This window comes from Chanodichthys erythropterus, chromosome 20 (genome assembly GCF_024489055.1).
Source record: "Chanodichthys erythropterus isolate Z2021 chromosome 20, ASM2448905v1, whole genome shotgun sequence".
Taxonomy (NCBI): domain Eukaryota; kingdom Metazoa; phylum Chordata; class Actinopteri; order Cypriniformes; family Xenocyprididae; genus Chanodichthys; species Chanodichthys erythropterus.
Window position 1 is genome coordinate 27,386,914 of NC_090240.1, and position 19,761 is coordinate 27,406,674.

Here is a 19,761-nt window from a genome sequence, read left to right on the forward strand (position 1 = left end):
ATGAATAAAAAAAAATTACTGTGCATCAATTGACCAGATGGATAGTGTCAAAACAATAGTGTCTATGAAATGAGGAACTGAGTGCAAGTAATAACAACTGTGAGGCATTTCTGTGTCATATTGTCTGCATATTCATGCAGAAAAAGATCTCTATCTCTCCCTCTCTGAGATCCATTAACATTCCTGGCTTAGTTATTGGTCAAACTGGGTTAATAGGTGACCTCTGCTTGTGTATGTTTTGAGGCTGTGTTTGTGTTGTGCTCTAGTTTTTGTAAACGTAGTTACTACTTGTTTGTTGTTCTTTTGTTTCGATGTGTGTGTGTGTGTGTGTGTGTGTGTGTGTGTGTGTGTGTGTGTGTGTGTGTGTGTGTGTGTGTGTGTGTGACTGTGGGAAAGCGGAATTGGTAGCTGCGGTGGAAGAAGGTAAAAACAACACTCTGGGCTGAGGCTTAAACCATCTCATCTTTGTGATTACACACTCTGTTCACATGTATATGCTTTTGTGTGTCTGTTAGCGTCCTTGTCCTTTGCAGACACCTAGCAGGCTGTAATTCTGTGCAGATGTGAGTGTGTATGTGCGTTTTGTGTTTAAATGTGTGAGTGACATTACTCTGCATTACTTTGTCAGGCCTGAGGCAGGCAACAGGGTCAGGGTCCATTTAAAGGACCTGGGGGTCATGGATTCCTGAGATGAGTCTGACATGTACAATGTTGCCATGGTTGTAATTAGGGGATGATCAGGCCAGTTTACTTGATCAATATGACAGCAAGTTGCATCTCTCTTTTTACCGCTGACAGTTCTGTTAGGATGTTTCCAAGGTGATTGAACAGTACTGGTTTGAGAGTTTAAAGTGACCTCTGACACCACAGTTTCCGTCCTCAAATGTGCAGCTGGTACTGCAGAGCTTTATCCAGGGGAAATGGTAAATCACTAATAATCATGTAAGTGACAGATCACCCAGGCCTCTGGGGTCAGATACATCTGTGCTGCCTGAGTGTCTTGATCTGCTGTGACGTTTAACCCTGATCTGTAAACTCCAGGGATCTGATTTGATCTAATATGTTTTTCTTTTATTTGAAGTTTTAAAGTGACTGATGAAGGGAAATGTGGGGAGTTTAAGGTAACACTGTGGCTGGCCCATGAAGTACTTTTTGCTCTCATCTGATTATCTTATTATAGTCAACATGAGAGATGGAGGAAGAGACTGATCACATTCTCTGCTTGTAACACGATCTCTAACACGCCTCTGTGACACATAACCATTATTATGTTAAGCTTTTGTATGTTTTTCAGCTGATGATAAATTGGTATTTGGGGCAAGCCAATTAATCATTATAACTTAATAACCTAATGTTCAGCCATTTTGATTTGTCTCTCCAATTTTTCTTTTTATATTATTTATACCATTTTAGGCATAAAATCAATATACCCAAATGATATAAATATTACAATTTTTTTTTTTAAATATCTGATTAATAAATATAATTATACATCATAATAAAACCATTCTTAAATTAAATATATTGATAAAAAATAATGTCCTTTTTTATTATCATTTTTAATAAACTGCCTTTCTGCTGTTTTTAATAATGTAAGGCTTTTAAAACATTTTTCACATAATGTAGAACAGCCTACATGGATACTTTCACTATATTTGTTGTCATAACCTTCAATTTGCACAATTTTTGGAGGACAACACTGTTTTTATTTGATTAACCAAAGAAATGCTTGACATTAATTGATTACCAAAGTAATTTTTTGGTAAATAATTCTAGAAATGCTATAATCATTATTTAAAAACAAAAGAAGTCTGTTATGCCCCCATTTAATTGGGTAAACTATAAGTGTAAGAAATGGCACTAAGGGCAACTGTATGTACATCTCTTCAGGGATCCACATATTGGCTGTAATAATAAATGGGAGATGAAAGATGATATTATCCTGAGGGCTCATTCAGATATTCAGTGTTGTTTCCTGGTCTAACTGTGGGATGTTTAGTACAATACCAGCTCTGTCTAATGATGTTATGTTGAGAGGTCATCCTGGCCTGCTGTGGATGGAGGGGAAACAGCTGTGCTTTGCTTTGCCACACAGTGAGAAGAGAAGGCTGTTTAAAACCATTTATAACCAGCTCTCCCTCACCGAAAGAGCTTTGTGGTGGTTATGGATGGAGGCGGTGTGAAAGGTTATCAGGCTAAAGGCTTGAAACCTCTGGGGCGTCTTTATCGCGGTCGCTGAGGTGAGTTGAGTGAGAGGTGCGACTCTGTCAATGCAGTAAAAACCGCCAGGGAAAACCCTTGGGAATGATGCTAGTTAGCTTGTACTTACACCTAACACCTACAGTGTAGTGCAAGAGGTCAAATCTTTAAGTAAGCGGTCCCACAAATGAGGTTCATCTGTTGGCCACAGCCACTCAGATTCACTCTAAATGCAGCTGAAACGAGCCGTTATCAATAAATCAATTGAGAACTGTCACATAAAAGCACTTAAAATACATATCTACTTGTTGTTGAATAGGGGGTCTCATCCAGAATTCATCTTATCTGACTCTTCTGATCAGTTTCTTCATTTGGTGTCATGCAGAAAATGACCCTGCAGAGGTAATATTTACCTCACCGTGTCTCTTTACTACAGAGGGTTGTGATGGTCTCTACCTGAGTTCACATTCCTTCTCTTTTTTCATTACATAACTTCCGCTTATGTCAGCAGGATGGCTCATGTTCCCAGTTTGGAGGGATTCCTGAATTCTGTTATTACTCATAGTGACGTCAGGTCTTCTATGCTCAATCCTCGCTCAGTACCTGAGAAGATTCACAGGAACTTCCTGGAATATTGACACGTTAATAGCTTTGCACAGGTGACTCAGCCTCAGAGTGAATCCCTCTGGGCTGCTAGGAGCAGGAAATGTTGGTTTTGATCTATTTAGAGCTGTCAGTCTCCAATCACAAAGGCCTCACATAGACAATCTGACATCCAGGAGCTTCGCATCAGTGCTTCAAGCCTGGCAACTGTACAACTAGGACAGTCATCACCAATACTATTCTTCCCTTCCATAGCGGAGCACAGTAACTATACATTTTGTCAAAATTAGGACAGTTTTGGGTCACTTCTGACTGAAATTTGGTCTCTTAGACTAATCTATCTAGAGATAAAAGAGTAAAAATTAATAATGAATTAATCAAAATTATATGGAAAGCTATTCATTTTGTGTGTTCTTCATTAAAAATTGATGGAAATGAATCTGAATAATTTTTAAAGAATTTTAATTGAATTGTTAAATGTTAAAATTATAATAATATAATTATATGTATTAACCAACAGTAATATTAATTATAGTAATAATTTTATGTTAATTTAAATAAATTTAAGTCATCATGTGGCCTGCTTGAAAGTTTGAGGCCCCATTATTGTGGGCCCCAGCCCTCTTGTTGAGAACCAGACTGCTTAAAGTTCAATTTTAAGTGAAGTTGCATTTTGGCACATAACATGAATGGTGCCTCAAATGGTGCAGTTTGTTAAGGAAAGATGTGATGTCATGTTTCTAGCTGAACTGGTCTTATTTTTATCTGGAAGATAAAAAGTGTCAAAATATAATGGGCATTAAAAGAGGAACCATGTCTAAGGACGTTGGTGCCGATAGCCTCGTGGGCAGCACGCCGATATATAGTGCTGTTGTGCTTCAGGCAACCTGAGTTCGAGTCCTAGCTCGTGGATCTTTCCCAATCCCGTCCCCCCCAAGGACCTGATTCATAGAGACTGGGCTTTTTTGATTTGAGTCAGTAAGCAACCTAGCAACCCTCCAGAACATAGCAACACCTTGACATTGTGGTGATGAGATTTGCTTTGGCAAGCAACACTCACATTATCTTTATAAACTTAATTTATTTTGTCTTTTTTGTGTAAATTTTTAATGCATTTAATATTAAAAACATCTATCAACTATCTCACTCTTTATCTCTGTTTTTTAGATATCTATCACAACCCACATCTCTCTCTCTTTCACTCGCTCACTTACTTTCTCTGTCTTTCATTTTTCTCTTCCATATTTTTATTTTCCTCTGTCACGTGTATCTCTTGTGTCGGGCCTGTTGTCGCAGCAGTAATTGATAGATATCCTTAAAGTAGCAGATCCCTTTCAGTCACGCAGAATTCCCCTCTAATTACATTGCGGAGTTTCTTTCAGCCGAAATTGGTGAGGTCATTTTTTACTTTGTCCCTGCAGCTGTAGACCGCCGCGCTCGACCAGCCCTCACCCAATCCCCCAGTGGTTTTTGGATTAGCTTATTTGCATCACATTTTCCTCCACGTAGTGTACTATCATTAAATCATTAAACTTTAATAAAATGAACATCGGAAATTTATACATCCATTTAGGTTTAAAAACACCCACAAAAAGAGCACTGTTATATGCTATGCTCAAGCCGTTAGCAAACATTTTCCATTCTCGTTTTTTGCGGCTTCACCAACAGTCCAGTACACCACTAAACGCTGTGGGGAACATTACATCAGCTCTCAGAAATCAAGACCAGATCTTTATTTTGTGCCCAGAAAGGTTTGCTTTGGAGATGCCTGTGTGTTTCTGTGGTTGTGGCAGTCTGCCGTGGGTGTGTATGGCTCTAAGTGTGTGTATTCCTGGCTCTCCCCACGTCCTCAGTGTTCTGGGTCCAGTTGGCTCACTACTGAAATGCTTCTGTTATCTCAATCAGTTCACACCACGGTTGTGCCCAAAGCTGGGCTGTTCGTGCCACCTTCACCCTTGTGACCCTCACATTCCACTGTGTGTGTCTGCTTCTGTTTGGGGATATTATTTTACATGAGAAGTAAACACGTTAATGGTTTTGGGATCACTGTGTGCTGTAAGATGAGTGTGATTTCCACTCCTGTTGGACAGAGTATATCATTGCTCTAAACAGTGGTTCTCAGGTGGGTTGCAACCCAAAATTGGGAACCAAACTCTGCTTATTACAGTCTGCACAGGAGAACTGTATTTTTACTCATTCAAAGATCAGGTTCAGACCTTTACACTCTTGATTTAATAACACTGTTAACTGTCGCAAATCTCAAAATATAATTTTTTCATAAAAAAGTTCATATAATATGATACCTGAATTCACTTGTAGCATTTAAATGGACTTTTAGTGTATTCGTTTTAACAAGATAGTGTACACTTTTAATTTCAACAATTAAATGTTATCTGCCATACAGTGAAAATACTGGTAACTATAATAATGTTTCCAATAACAGTATATAGTTTAAGTGGGAACCACAGGCCTATGCTACATCTGCTGTATGCTGCTTGCGTTCTTATCTCACACAGGTATCAGGCAGTTAAATATTTTTGAGAGGGGGCTCTGATGACTTAACAAGCCTAGAATGTGCGTTTACATGGTGAATTGTATTACGATTACAATTGGTTTAAAAGTCCAATCCAGATGAAAATGCTCCATATAAACACCTCAATTGGAATGAAAATGCCCAAACTCATTGGAATTTCATTCGAGTTGAAAGGGGTGGAATAAACCTTTTCTAATCTGTTTGATAGGACATGTAAACACTTGACCGGATTGAAAACCGAAACTGGAAAGTTTTGTTCATGTGCAATGACGTAGAAATGGCGTAATGACATACTGACGGAACGATCTGATGTTGTTGTTGTTGAGTATAATAATTACTGTAGTGTCAATATAAATTTCTCTTTTGACTCATCGTCTGTGAAGTGGTGCAGGATAGCGTTGTCCCACAAGTGCTTGCTTCGGACTGCAGGCACATTGTTTTGGGCACAGGAATGGGCATCTTTACTGCTTGATTAATATAAGCTTCTCGTGTGCTCATTGTCTCCTAATTGGGACCCAAAATAGATAAATAATAAGTCTGCTTTTTACAACAAAGAAAATGAGGATGCTATTATGCGCCAAAACAGCAGGAAACTATAAACATTACTATATACTATAAATAAACATATACATGTCAAACAATTAAATCCGTGACATATACATTTAAAACATGTGACATGTAAACTAGCTCATCAACCTGATAATTTTATATAGTTTTCATGTAAACACTATGTTTAAATTCATTTGAATTAATTCCGATTTGAAACAAAAAGTGTCCATGTAAACATGGCTATTGTTATCCATATTTGTCTATGTAAGCCCTCATGCTTGTGGTCGATGGTCCCTGTGGAAGAGCTTTCCTCCATGTTGGTGTCTGGTAAAGGCCAGTGTAGCACTAGGGAATACAGAGATGTGGAGGGGAAGGAATGATGATCCATTTTGGCTTTTGGACACTAGAGCTGCCTCACCCTTAGCAGCATGGCAGGGTCCTAAGCAACTGTGCCTTCTATTAAAAGCCTGGCCATTGAGAGACAGCTGTGTGTGTGTGTGTGTGTGTGTGTGTGTGTGTGTGTGTGTGTGTGTGTGTGTGTGTGTGTGTGTGTGTGTGTGTGTGTGTGTGTGTGTGTGTGTGTGTGTGTGTGTGTGTGTGTGTGTGTGTGTGTGTGTGTGTGTGTGTGTGTGTGTGTGTAGATCATCATCTAAATGCACCACAGAATTTGACCTGGATAAGCATTTATTCCATTACTCTGTCCATAAGCCTCTTATAAGACACAATAATAGATAGAGGCATGCCAAGCATGTTTAAATGTTTCTATTTCCACAACACAAGACATTTCTCAGTCCCATTGAACCTACTTTTAATGTACCTGTCAGTCTGCTGTCTCAGTCTTGTAATCACCTATGAGTCAGAGTCCCGAATCTGAATGATGCAAAAACCACAATGGAATCATTAGTGGTCACAGTAATGTTTTTAATCCTGTATCCAAAGCAAATTCACAAAGTTTTACTTAGGGCCCCCAGAAGTGTAGGACCAGCACTGGCTAAAGGTATAATAATGAGGATATGGAAAGTTGTACCAAAATAATTAGGTAGGAAATAAAAATAAAAAGTTTGCAATATACAACAAAAAAATAACTGGAAGCGGATGACACCAAAAGCCAGACAGACAAATTAGATGTGTTCGACTTGAAGTGGCACTGTGCAGAACGGTTGGTGTATGACATCAAAATACTGTGAGAGCAATTTGGAAGCAGACAGAGCCATCTGTTCTCTAATTGCTCTCGCGGTACTTTGATGTCATACACCAATCGTTGTTCAAGTCGAACACACCTATTGAATTGGCTGTGGCTGTTTTACGATAAAAATAAGATGGATACAAACATTACAATTGCACATAAGGCCAATCTTATTATAATAATGCTATAATAATAACTTTTAAATGGCATTATCAGTGTTTCCCACAGGATTTTGGGAGACTGTGGTGGGTGGACGTCGGTTCCTCTAGGGGGGTCCGGGGGCATGCCCCCCGGAGGAAAATTTTGTAAATTTTTAATTTAAATGCATAAATCTGGTGTATTCTGAGAGCAAAATTACGTGACTAGATCAATAAAGAAATTTGTTCTCTTGTAAACAATTTTGTGCTCTAAAAGTAATTTATTTATTTGTGATGGTGGGGCACATTAGTCATGTACACAACATATAGTAGGCTAAATGATAGTTCATAAGTGGTCAAACATGTAGAGTACACATTTAAACCATTAAAAATATGTAGCAAAAGAAGTTACCTTTGTTGAATTAATTTATTAGTGGGAGCCTGTATCTTTGATTTGTTAACCAATCCAGAATGCACTAAACACACCATCTCATTATAGAGAAAAATAACAAATGAATAAAAATATATTCATAAGCTGACCAATAAATAAATAAGTAAATTAGGCGAGTTAATAATTCAGCAGCAAAAAAATATTCTAGCCTAAAAACTTTGCACAGTAATTTTATAAATCCAAATGTTAATAAAAAGTTTAAAATTACTATTTGTATTCTGAAATGAAAAAAAACATTTATATTAGATTTATATGTAAATAATTAAATGTTTTTATATTAATGTAACATTAAAAGGCGCTTATTTTAAATGTATTGTGCAGCTTTTTAATGGGGCAACAAGCTATAGATACGACAGTACAAAATAGGCTATTAATAATCTTTCAGTGTGCAAAACCATGATGATATGAAACGCTTCAAAACAACAGCAAAAAAACCGCTAATGCACATCCCGGGTGCAGAATGATGTGCTTGAAGCAATATCGAGTCAGAGCGCGCAGTTGTGCTGCGCATTGAAAAGTTCACGGTACAAAGAGAATCCCTGTGTACATCTGACTGTATCTAACAGTTTATTAATCATTTGTTTCTTTCATTTTTAAATTCCAGTTATTGTGCGTGTGACACAAATTCATAGTCCTTGTGTTGTGCGATCTAACAGACATCCTGTAGTCAGTATGATGACATCGTTCAGAAACAGCAATAAACTCCAGCAAGATAAAGTAATTTTATGCAAATCCACAGCTCTTTATCTACATATCAAGTATTATAATGGGAATATATCATATTGGAGAATTTACCGTGCTGACTGTCGTTACCGAACGCGACGCGCTGTTTAAATGCTGAATGATTGACAGCTGTAGCGGAGGGAAGACGAGTTTCTCACCGTGAACTTATCGATGTATATTTCTTCTGTCCCTCACATGAAGCTATGGAATGGCTTCAGATGACTTTGAATATAGTGCACGAAAACTTAATTGGTGCTAGTCTACTTATTTTGCTCTATGACTCCCACTTTTGCCATATAAAAGAGCGCAATTATCAGACGGTAATTTATATATCGCGACAAACCTAATTTCCATTTCATTCTGAGACTGTGGCGGGACAAATTAGAATGTGGCGGGCCGCCACAGTCTAGTCAATGTATGGTAAATACTGCATTATGCAAAAATACATACATGACATGTTTCTACATCAGTTCGTTTTTGGAATATAAACATTTAAACGGTAGCTGTCATAACTTGATTTAATGATGGATTTATTCAAACATGTATTAAATATTGAAGAACAGGTTATGTAAAATTGAAAATAATAAAATAAAGTGCATATATTTATCAAAATGCACCTTTCTTTTTTTGGTTAACGAGTTTTTAAACTAACTAGTTAGTTGTTTGAACTGAGCAGACACTGATCTGTCATGCCACATCAAAAAGCACCAAGATTTTGTTTCATATCAAAAGTAGCAAAGCACAAAGCTATTTGTGAATTAATGGATGGGAGGCACGTTGCACATAATGTTTTTAGTTCATAGATTAAAAGATTGAATCTTGGGATTTAAGAATCGATATTGGTTCATTCAAATGAGAATCGAGAAATCAATATTTTTAACCCAGCCCTAATAATTAGCATGACATGAAAGTTAAAATGATTTACCACTTGAAACCTGTTTTACTTGCGTAATGTGAGAGAAAAAGGATATTTTAAGAGGAAAAATATAGCATGATTCGGTTTCATCCATTGGGATTGGAGTGAATTGTATAAAGTGGGCGTTCCAGACCAAAATCGAGTCAAAATGAATGTGAAATTGTTAAAATAAAAGCTACATGTGATCATACATTCGTCTAGTGACTGCAGCAGGAAAGGAAAGTTGTTTCAGAGGAAGAGCATGCTACTACATTTTAACAGTTTACAAAGCCACACTATTTTTAGTATCTTGAAAAACATTCACTGATAAAATATTCACAATAATACACGAAACATGCATTAAGAAAGCAAATGGGGTCAACGTTGATTTCATGTTAGAAATAATTGCAGTGCAAGCCAAGGAGCTCCTTGGCTTGCACTGCAATTATTTCTATTTATTGTGCAGTCTTTGGGGCAAATGTCAGTAAGGTTATTAACAGTTTTCTCCAAAGGCAATTCACTCTGTTCTGTAATTAGTTTAAAACTATATTTAGGTTATTTTTAAGTGAACTGTTGCCTGGTAAGAGAATATGTCTCAGTATCTTTCTATTGTACTGAGTCTTTTATATCTTATTAGTGGAAGACAGGGAGGGGGAGCGTAACGAGGATGAGGGCCTAGACACAAAGTCATGCTATAAAAAGATTAATTAAAAATGTGTATTTGAATATAATGATGATGATGGTGAGAAATGGCAATGAGCAAGCCTCTCAGCGCATGTGATGATGTAATCCAAACCTTTAATGCAGTAACAAAAAGGAGAACAGGGAAGGGAAAAATTGCCTTCACTCCCCTGACACTGAGGATCAAGAGAATATGAAATGATTATAAGTTGTGAAGACAGAGAGAGTGAGAGAAGAGTCTAAATTTGAGCCAGAACTGATTTGAGAGCAGCTTTCTAGTCTGTGTATAGTCTGAAGGTATATGGAAAAACTAGCTTGTCTGAGTCAAGCTGTGTGGTTGCTCATGAGTGTTTCAGACAGATTTAAATGAGCCTTTGGCTTATATCTAGTCTGAGACCAGAATACAAAACATGATAATCTGCCTATAATGTACTCTAAAGACACTACACAAAGCGCCTTTGTACGCTCTTGAACACTGAACAAGTGGAAAGGAGGGCATTTAAATATTTTCATAAAACACCACTGTTTGATGTAATTGAATGTAAAAGATTGCAGCTGTTCTTTAGCTCTCCCCTTTTCTTTTTCTTTTAAAAGAATCACATTTGAATGAAAATCCAGTAGGAGTGTTTGTTGTGAGTGGGGGGAAGGGTGCAATTGGTCAGAGTTCCAACCCTCAGCCAATCAGAGATCATCTGCTGGCTTACTCCTTTCTCCTCCTCTTGTGTAACATTTTTTTTCTTTCCTGATTGGCTGCTCACACATGTAGCATCTGGAGGCTTTAAGAGTGTAGTGGGAGGGGCCAGACAGTGCATTAAAACCAAACGTCTGCCCCCATTCGCTCTAGAGTACTCCAGTGTCTGGTATGTGTGGAGCAGAGGGAGTGAAAGGAGGTCCTCTCTTTGCCTACCCATGTCTGACAGCATCTTTCTCTCTCTCCTTCCTCCAGGAAAAGAGTGCAGGATTTCAAGAAAAGGAGTTTCAGGTTTTCAAGGAGTGTTTTACAAGTCTGAGACATCTGGAGACTGAGCCACCGTGTTTCACCAGAACTGCTAACATTTCAGCTGCGAAGAGCTCACTTCAGGATCTGCCCCGTCCTGGTGGGTCACTCAGCCGGACTGATGTGGAATGCGACCCTTTATGACCCCATCCCATGGGCCTCTATTCAATAAGCCGGACTCGGGAGAGAGCAGATAATAGAGGCAAGAAGCCGGCACACAAAAAAGAGTGAAATAATAACAGCAGCAGGAGTGTTCAGACTGGTAAGAAAGTTAAAGGGGTCCTTGAAGGTGGGGAAAAAAGAGCTTAAAATACAAAGGAGAAGGAATAAAGAGACCTGTGACTACAAAAGTCTTTCTTGGGACGACATTCAAAAGACATTCTTGATTGCAAAGAAAACTTTGACCCTTGGTCTTCATTTCTCCTCTTAAATTAATCCCACTGCTACCCATCATGTCAGTGGAGACCCTCCGTCCTACAGATGGCCGTCTTACTGGGGGTCCATTCACCTCTGCCATGCCTTTCCGTATCCTCAATAAAGGCCCCGACTACTTCCGTAGAGCGCCTGAGACAGGAACACGGAAGCTGAGTGCAGTTGAGCGCCTGGAAGCTGACAAGGCCAAATACGTAAAGAGTCAACAAGTAGCCCTCACTAGACAAGAACCTGTGAAACCCCCAATCATCCGCAAACCGCTGTTATCGCCAAGCATGATGATGCAATGCAGAATAAACACTCCACCAGCGAGGAAGATTACCCGGCGGCTACTTGAGACAGAGAACGGACCGGACCATGGCATGAGCAGAGGACCACAACTCAACCTGGAAGTACTGAATAATCTTATCAATGTCTGCGATGGGCCACTTGCCTCCTCCCCTACCCCTTCCTCTCCTTCTCCCTCAGCCTCCTCTCCCTCTTCTGGGGGTCACAGTGTTGGTAGTGGACAATCTGCAGAACCTCAGCACTGCATCAACTTCAAAGCACACCTTGCCTCAACGCCCAACTCCTCTCGCACCTCTTCTCCTCTTAACAATAAATCCTCACCTACAGAGCCCAGCCGAAGGCCTCCTCCGGTCCCTGCCAGAGCTCCCAGATTGGTACCACAAGGTAGTTACGGAACCCCCAACTCTGTAACTGTGCGGCGAGTGGATGTGCGACCGCAGGCGGAGAACAGAAAACCTCAGAGATTGCCTCTACAACCCAAACCTAGACAAACCCAAGTAGCTCAACCACAGATAGCCCAGCCACAGGCACCTCCGACACCTCCTGCTCAGCAGCTACCTTCGGCAGCACACCCTCCATCCCCCTGCATACCCTCCAGCCCGCTGTTTCTGCGCCCTGGCATTCTCCCCCCGGCTTCCCCTGCTTTTACTCGCCTTTCTTCAGCCAGCTCTCGAGGGTCACGTCCAGGTTCAACCCGGAAGCACCCCTCCCTCCATCGGTCCAAGTCAGACTTGAGCGACCGCTACTCTCGGGCCACAGCTGACCTGGAGCGCTTCTTCAACTACTGTGGGCTGGACCCAGATGAGGTGGAAGGAATGGGTGGCGTGGAGCGCTTCGCACGGGCCAATTCGGACATTGTTTCAGTCTCCAAGCTCCGCAGCGTCAGTACTTCTAGCTCAGATTGCGGGGAAGGACGGCGAGGGGAAGAGGAAGATGACGATGATGATGGGCCCATCAAGCCCAGTGAGCGTGTTCCTTACGGCATCTCAGTCATCGAGAGGAATGCACGTGTCATTAAGTGGCTCTACGGTATCCGACAAGCACGGGATGCCTCACAAAACATCTCCAATGTCTAGGAGCTTCTCTCTGGCTGTCTATCAACCCATGAGTACCAGACATAGACAATATAAATGGAACAGAGACTTGCTGTGGAATTCAGTTGATGTTTATCACACACCGAATATTTATTACGTTCTTGTTTGAAGGCTCTGACAAATATTTGTCTTGTTTGTATTTGCCTTACTATAAGGATAATGTTCATGATGTTTGTTACATAGAATTTACATGGACGTCCTGTTGTTTTTCGAGCGTCTGATGTTCTGCAAGGATGACGCACCTCCAGATGCAGAATACTATAGACTCTCAGCACTGTGACTTTGATACACTTTGATTCAAGCAATAAGACTAATGCTAAAGGCACTAAAAGTGATTGAATGGATGATTATGATTTTGATTATGAAGGCAGCAGTCGATCTGCTGTGCTGGTGCTGTTCAGGTACAAAGTCTTTATTAAACAGCAGTGCTGTGGGACCCGTGGCCTAAGCTAATTCCTCTAGGAACCATTGTGTTCATAGTACTGGAAATGAAGCAGGTACTTTCTAGTTTTAGAAATCTTTGTATTGGTTGAAGAATGATTGAAGATGTTTAGGATGCTTGTGTTTATGAGGTCGTCATTTGCTGTCGGTTGTAGTAAGACCTCAGGGACGTGTTTAATAAGGCACACCTAGATGACACGGCAATGTCCTACCAGTACACTCATGTAGAAATTGAGATTAACACAAACCCCTGCTCACTGTGCACACACATTTGCTCCATAGGTGTCAAATTCACAAGTGCGTCAGATGTTTTAGTGTAGATGTTTTTGAAGGCAAGACTATAATACTGTGAAGAATTCAGAGCTTCCACGGAAGCACTGCTCCTCTGCAAACATGGCTGGTAGACTGTTATTGTTCAATATAAGTTTAGACGTTCAAAATATAAGCATGTGAGAGCCTCTTGTCAGCATGCACATGTGGATGTACAGCTGTATTATGTGGCAAAGCACAGTTGCACGATGTGCACTCCTCAAACATGCATTCCATGGATCCATATGGAAGTACATTCCATTCAACTTAATGTTTATGTATGATTTGTGTGGATTTTGTTTGTTTGTGACTGTTCCTTCTGCTTGTTTCTATGTTTCTATGAGAGGTTAAGTTATAGACGGTTGTGTAAGACAGGTAAGGTGTGAGAGCTGACAGAACTGAGAGTGTGTTTGGCTCAATGCTCTCAGGGGAATCAAAGCTGTTAAATCTATTTACTGCAGAGTTTTCGCACTTGTTGTGAAAAAGAAAAGCCTTACAAAGAGCAGAAAAAAAGTTATTTTGATGGAAGTTGTTTGAATATGTGCACATAGACAAGTCATGAGGCCACACAAATGTTCATGTTTGGGTGAGAGTATTTAAGAGAAAGTTTTGCTTTATTAAAAGCACAATATTTTTTTTCTTGACTGTGCAATCTAAATATAGCCATAAATGCATGAAAATGTAAACTCAAAACATTTATTGATTGAAATACATTGCTCTGCCAGCACATCCAGGAAGAATACACACAAAGGTACAAACCCTCAAACAGTTCAGCGCAGTAGTTATTGAAGTAGGAGAGGTAACATGGTGGATCTGCTCGTTCTCTGAAGTTTACCATTGACTCGGAAAGAGTTGAATGCAAAATCGGTCTTTTGAAGATGTCAATAAAGAGATGATGTTTTTGAAAACAAGTTGTGACTTCCTCATTTTCTGTATGATTCATTTGAGTAGTTTAAAACTTAACCTAGATCTTCTCCTGGCAAAAGACATTTTAATCCAGGGTGCAGCACTTTTGAAAGCCACTTTACATGAAGAACCTTCATTCTGAGTATGTTTACTCTGTCCCTTGAGAGACAAGAGTGTTGAATATAAAGGTGGCATATACAATCAAACATGAGGCAGGATCCAAACTTGAAGTAACCAGATGTTCCTATTCAAACCTCTTGACTCAGATGTGAATGTGGGTTTTATGAAAGTCTGAAACAATAAAAGTCCAAAACAATGTTGTATGGGGGGGAAGTGTTCCACAAAAGAAAGGCAACATGGAGCGACATGAGGGTGAGTAAATGACAGGATCTTGATTTTTGGGTGAACTATCTCTTTAAGGGTGCGTGTCTGCTTTCAAATGTATCATATATTGTAAAATATTGTGCCCTGAGGTTGAGTCTGAAGCTCTGTCACAGAAGCAGCCTGTTGCCCCAGTCACCTGTGAATTATGTCCAACCTTGAGCAGACAAGCAGAGAATTACGGCCAGTGAGAGAGGGGGATGTAACCTTGTAAGTAGATGAAGAGGGCAGAGGTGTGATTAACAGCATCTTCTGCAGGCCAATTAGTTTTTATTGAAGAACCTCCCATTTTAATCCAAGAAAATGAAACTGGTTGAAAAAGATTTATGGTAATGCTGTTCCCTAGTGAGGTGGTTTGGGGTGAGGTGTGTTTTTCTCCGTGTGCAGTAAACTCATGTAGACAGATGAGAGTGCGAGTGAACTAGAGAAGCTGAGGGAGAAGTGCGCTCATACAGTATTTACTGTCACACCAGCTGCTTCATTCACCAACACACAAAGTACAGTAAACACTTCTGCACCTGCGAGCCTCCGGCAATATATTTTAATTTCCACTTAATGTGGAAAAACAAATGTTTAGATATTGTTTCATAAGCATTTCTTGGTGTAACTGATTGTTTTATGTACTAGTAATCAGTTCTAGTGTTCATTATAGTCCCCAGCCTTTATTAGATATTAGTGAGATCACATATTAAATACATTACAGTTATTAGATTGGTGTGTGCAGTGTTTTTTTTTTTTTTCTGCACCAGTGAGGCTGTAAAAAAAAGGATTACATTTCATCCAAGTGTCTTTTTAAATTGCAGATGAGAAATGTGAGTTACTTTGAATCTATATAAAACACGTTAGACAAACAATAGTCCCCCAAATTAAACCGTTTCACTTTGCAATGTTGATGTTCAATGCACTCACGGTAACATGAATTATGCAGATATATTTTTTTGCTGTTGACTGGCATAAGCTGATGTTGTTTGTGGTGGTGTAAAGAACTCATCATTTTACATTGATAGTTTCTTGATTGTCACAGTTATTTAGGTTTATGTGTTGCTTCTACTTCGAAAGATTTCACTACATATGATTTTTACAGTGAGTATGTGGTGTTTCTTGATGTAAACCACAGCAGCCGCAATGTGTGTCACTGCCTGACCCTTGGGCTCACTCACAGGCAGTCGGGGGGGGATATGTGGTCGTAAGCTGATTAGATGCACAGGGCATATGGGTCTGTAAATGTGTATGAAACTGGATGTGATGTGCATCAAGTATTTGCAAGTCACCAGCTTCATTTGCAATGAGCTGAAGCCACTTAACCTTTACTTCTCATCTGCTTAAAAACCAGACTGTCAGCAGCTAAATTTAAAGAGATAAGCTGTACAGATCTATGTCATGGCTAGTCCTCCTAAGTATCAGAATCTATTGCTGGTGGGAATGAACTTTGAAAGCATCTATGCTTTAGCAGAGACTGTATGGAGTTTAGCAAAGTCCCTTTAAAGCAAAGTCAGTTCACTCAGCCGCATTTTGCATTGCCTTGGGCCTGGGTAGCTATTTTGGGCATCCATGACCAACTCCTATATACTTGAATGAGAAACATACTCATTTAAATTTACTATTTTGAAAAACTCATATTGCTACTACTTTGACGATTTCAAAAAGAAACATTTTCATAACAAAATAGCTTTCTAAGGACAACGAAAAATCTGTCATTGTTTTACTCACCCTTATGTCGTTGCAAACCTGTATGACTATCTTATATATATATATATATATATATATATATATATATATATATATATATATATATATATATATATATATATATATATATATATATATATATATATATATATATATATATGAAGAGTTTCGTTGCAAAATGAGATAAATCCATTTTTTTAATTTTTCAAAAATCTTGTTTTTTGGTTGTGCATTCCAATTAATATCAATTCAACTGCAGTTGGTTTGTTTTGATTTAAACCTTCATAACTTAAAAAATACAGCTACGTATCACCATAAAACAAAATAATAACATGATAACATAGTAATAAACATGTTTTGACAAAAATGTTAAAAACGGATTTATCTCGTTTTGCAACGAAACTCTTCATATATATATATATATATATATATATATATATATATATATATATTGTCCATACAATGGAAGTCAATGGGCTCCAGTATTGTTTGATTAACAGCATTCTTCAAAATATGTTCGTTTTCCACAAAAAAAGCAAACTCTACCTTTAAAAGGTGATTGGTGCAGAATTATGGATCATAAAACACTACTTTTGTCAAAGGGTAAAAAAACAAGTTTAAGAACTAAGTAAATTTATAAATGTATATAAATTTAAGACCTCATTTAAAAAAAAAAATGGTTGTGGAAAACCACAATGTACGAATGGCCGAATTCTGAAAGGAACACTAATGGATAAGATGCAAACATTGAGGCATAGTTAATATTTCATATTTCATCACCTGAAAGAGAAACACTAAGCAAGAGAGGGTCACTATTCAACAGGCATGAATTGCACCCATGGACATTTGATTTGACTTTCTCAGTCAACAGACATATTTAAGAGAGCTGATTTTAAAGACAAGTAGAAAACTCTTGGATGAGTGGCTTTACAATTCATTGGCAGTAAAATTGGGATTTATTGTTTGTGAGAAGCGGTGCAGTATGGTGGGAAAGAGCCAAGGATCCTGGCTTGGGAAAGCTCTTCAGGAAATGCAGAGCATTCTTATATATCTGTCTGCTCTGGGTTTAAACCCATGAGATAAAGGAGGGCTAGCCAATGGGATGAAGGCCATGTTTATCTGGACTTTGACCTAATTGCTTTGCTATTCTTGCTGTAAGTTGTAAAAATGTTCCTTAAAAAGACCTTGATCATAGGGTTATTTATTATTTAAGACTAAAAGGTGGTCCTTGTGAGATAAGCCAACAGCCTTTTTTCATATTTGTGCATCAGGTGCAGTGTCTTAATTCTGAAATCAATCCAGTTTTATGCAACACACACAACTAGGAGGGAAAAAATTTAAAAATATAGGCCTGTAATAATAATCTTGATGATCTGCACTGACAGTTCGAGCACTAAAACTGTTAGACAAATCTTTTAAAATTCCAAACTGAGCTAGATGTGTGTCAGTAGATTCTTCAACGAACAGACTCAACAGATCAATGGCTCATGGTCATGATGGATGAGTGGCGCGGTTGATTAGGCATGAACTCTGACTAGTAAACCAGGTCATGTGATGTCATTTCCACCCTCCCTTCAGACTGGCAGTTTAGTTTTCAGGCAGAATATTCAATGTACACTGTAAAAAATGAATTTTGTGAAAAAACAGGACATTTCATGTAATTTTATTGTGCTTATTTAGCTGAAAAGAATTGTTTTATTTTTATTTTTGTGTAAAATACAACAGTTTTAAATGGTAAAATGTGAAGGTTGTTCTGTAAAGTTGTTTACAGAATAACTCTGGCAACTAAAGATGTATTTATATATTTATATACAGTGTACATATACTACCAAGTAATTCATTTTATGATGAATGAATGCTGGCAACAACAATTCAATATTTAAATATTTGTAATGAATATTTTGCATTTTGTATCGTATTTCGTGTGTTTGCATTCAGTTTAGTTCACTTCAGTTCAATATATATATATATATATATATATATATATATATATATATATATATATATATATATATATAAATTTTTTTTTTTTTATTAACTCTGCTTTATTGCTTTATTGGCATGACAAAATTATATAAAGATATTGCGAAAGCAGTGGAAATTAGGTAAAATTATGTAGTATTAATTAAATACTGCAGAGTAAGAAATTAACAGTAAAAAAAAAAATTATATGATCAACTTTTCAGACTCTTTATCTTACTTGTCTGCTTTTTTCCCTTTATTTCATGGCTCAATTCCTCTTGTCTCTGGATATTCATTACCAGGCGTCTGTACTTTATAAGCTTTATATCACATTCCCTCACTCAAGAACAGATATATGCAGTTGTGTCCAACTCTTAGTCGTCTTTGCATCATTCTTTGAAATAACACTATAGGTCCCAACTGAAGGCAGGTGTTTTAGTAGATAAGAGCTAGACTGTTTGTCTGGTTCCTGTTTGAATCTCGGAGTCTGTTTGTGTGTGCGCCCAAAATCCTTCCCTTTATTGCTGTGGAAAGGAAAGTAGTTTTGCTTGTCTCTACATGTTTGTTATTTATGTTGTGGGCATAAATTATTGAAGAGAAAATGCTTCAGACAATTGGAAAAGCTTTGAGTGTGGCCAGGATTTACTTGATACTTTATATGATGAACAGATTTTTTGGATGATTTGGATTATTTTAATGTAGAAATGTGGAGCTACTGTTTTTTTTAATTATTATTATTGAATAAATGCAGCCTTTGTGAGCATAAAGGACTTTTAAAAACATTTAAAAATATTGTCACTCTACTAAAGCTTACAAATTATTAAAGGGATAGTTCACCCAAAAATGAAAATTTGATGTTTATCTGCTTACCCCCAGGGCATCCAACATGTAGGTGACTTTGTTTCTTCAGTAGAACACAAATGATGATTTTTAACTCCAACCGTTGCAGTCTGTCAGTCGTATAATGCATGGCAATGGTGACAAAATCTATGAGAGTAAAAAAAACATGCACAGACAAATCCAAATTAAACCCTGCGGCTCGTGACGACACATTGATGTCCTAAAACACGAAACGATCGGTTTGTGTGAGAAACCGAACAGTATTTGTGGCGACTAGGGCGGGCGAGAGCCGTGAGGGAACGGCGGGAGGCCGGTGGCGCGAGAGTTAACGAGCTACACCTGGGAGGCGCACCGGCCTTGAGTCTCTCACGGAGGAGCTCCGGGAGTATTAAAGGAGGCGTGACGACAGTGAAGGATGAGAGAGGTCCAGGCCTGGACTTTATTTTATGTTTTATTATGTTTGTG

General features: G+C 38.4%; 1 protein-coding gene across 3 annotated transcripts in view; it reads left to right on the forward strand.

The window, feature by feature from the left end:
* Positions 1-19,761, forward strand: part of wu:fa11c10 (protein FAM110A) — a 45,607-nt gene that overhangs the window by 14,953 nt on the left and 10,893 nt on the right. For 2 of the 3 annotated variants that reach the window (XM_067371038.1, XM_067371037.1), the window contains exon 2: positions 10,904-14,710. The exons of the other annotated variant lie outside the window; for it this stretch is intronic. In XM_067371038.1, coding sequence (XP_067227139.1) covers positions 11,407-12,750 — 1,344 coding nt within the window. In that variant the 5' untranslated portion in view covers positions 10,904-11,406 and the 3' untranslated portion in view covers positions 12,751-14,710. Of the gene's footprint in view, positions 1-10,903; positions 14,711-19,761 lie in introns of those variants that run through there. 3 annotated transcript variants of the gene reach the window in all.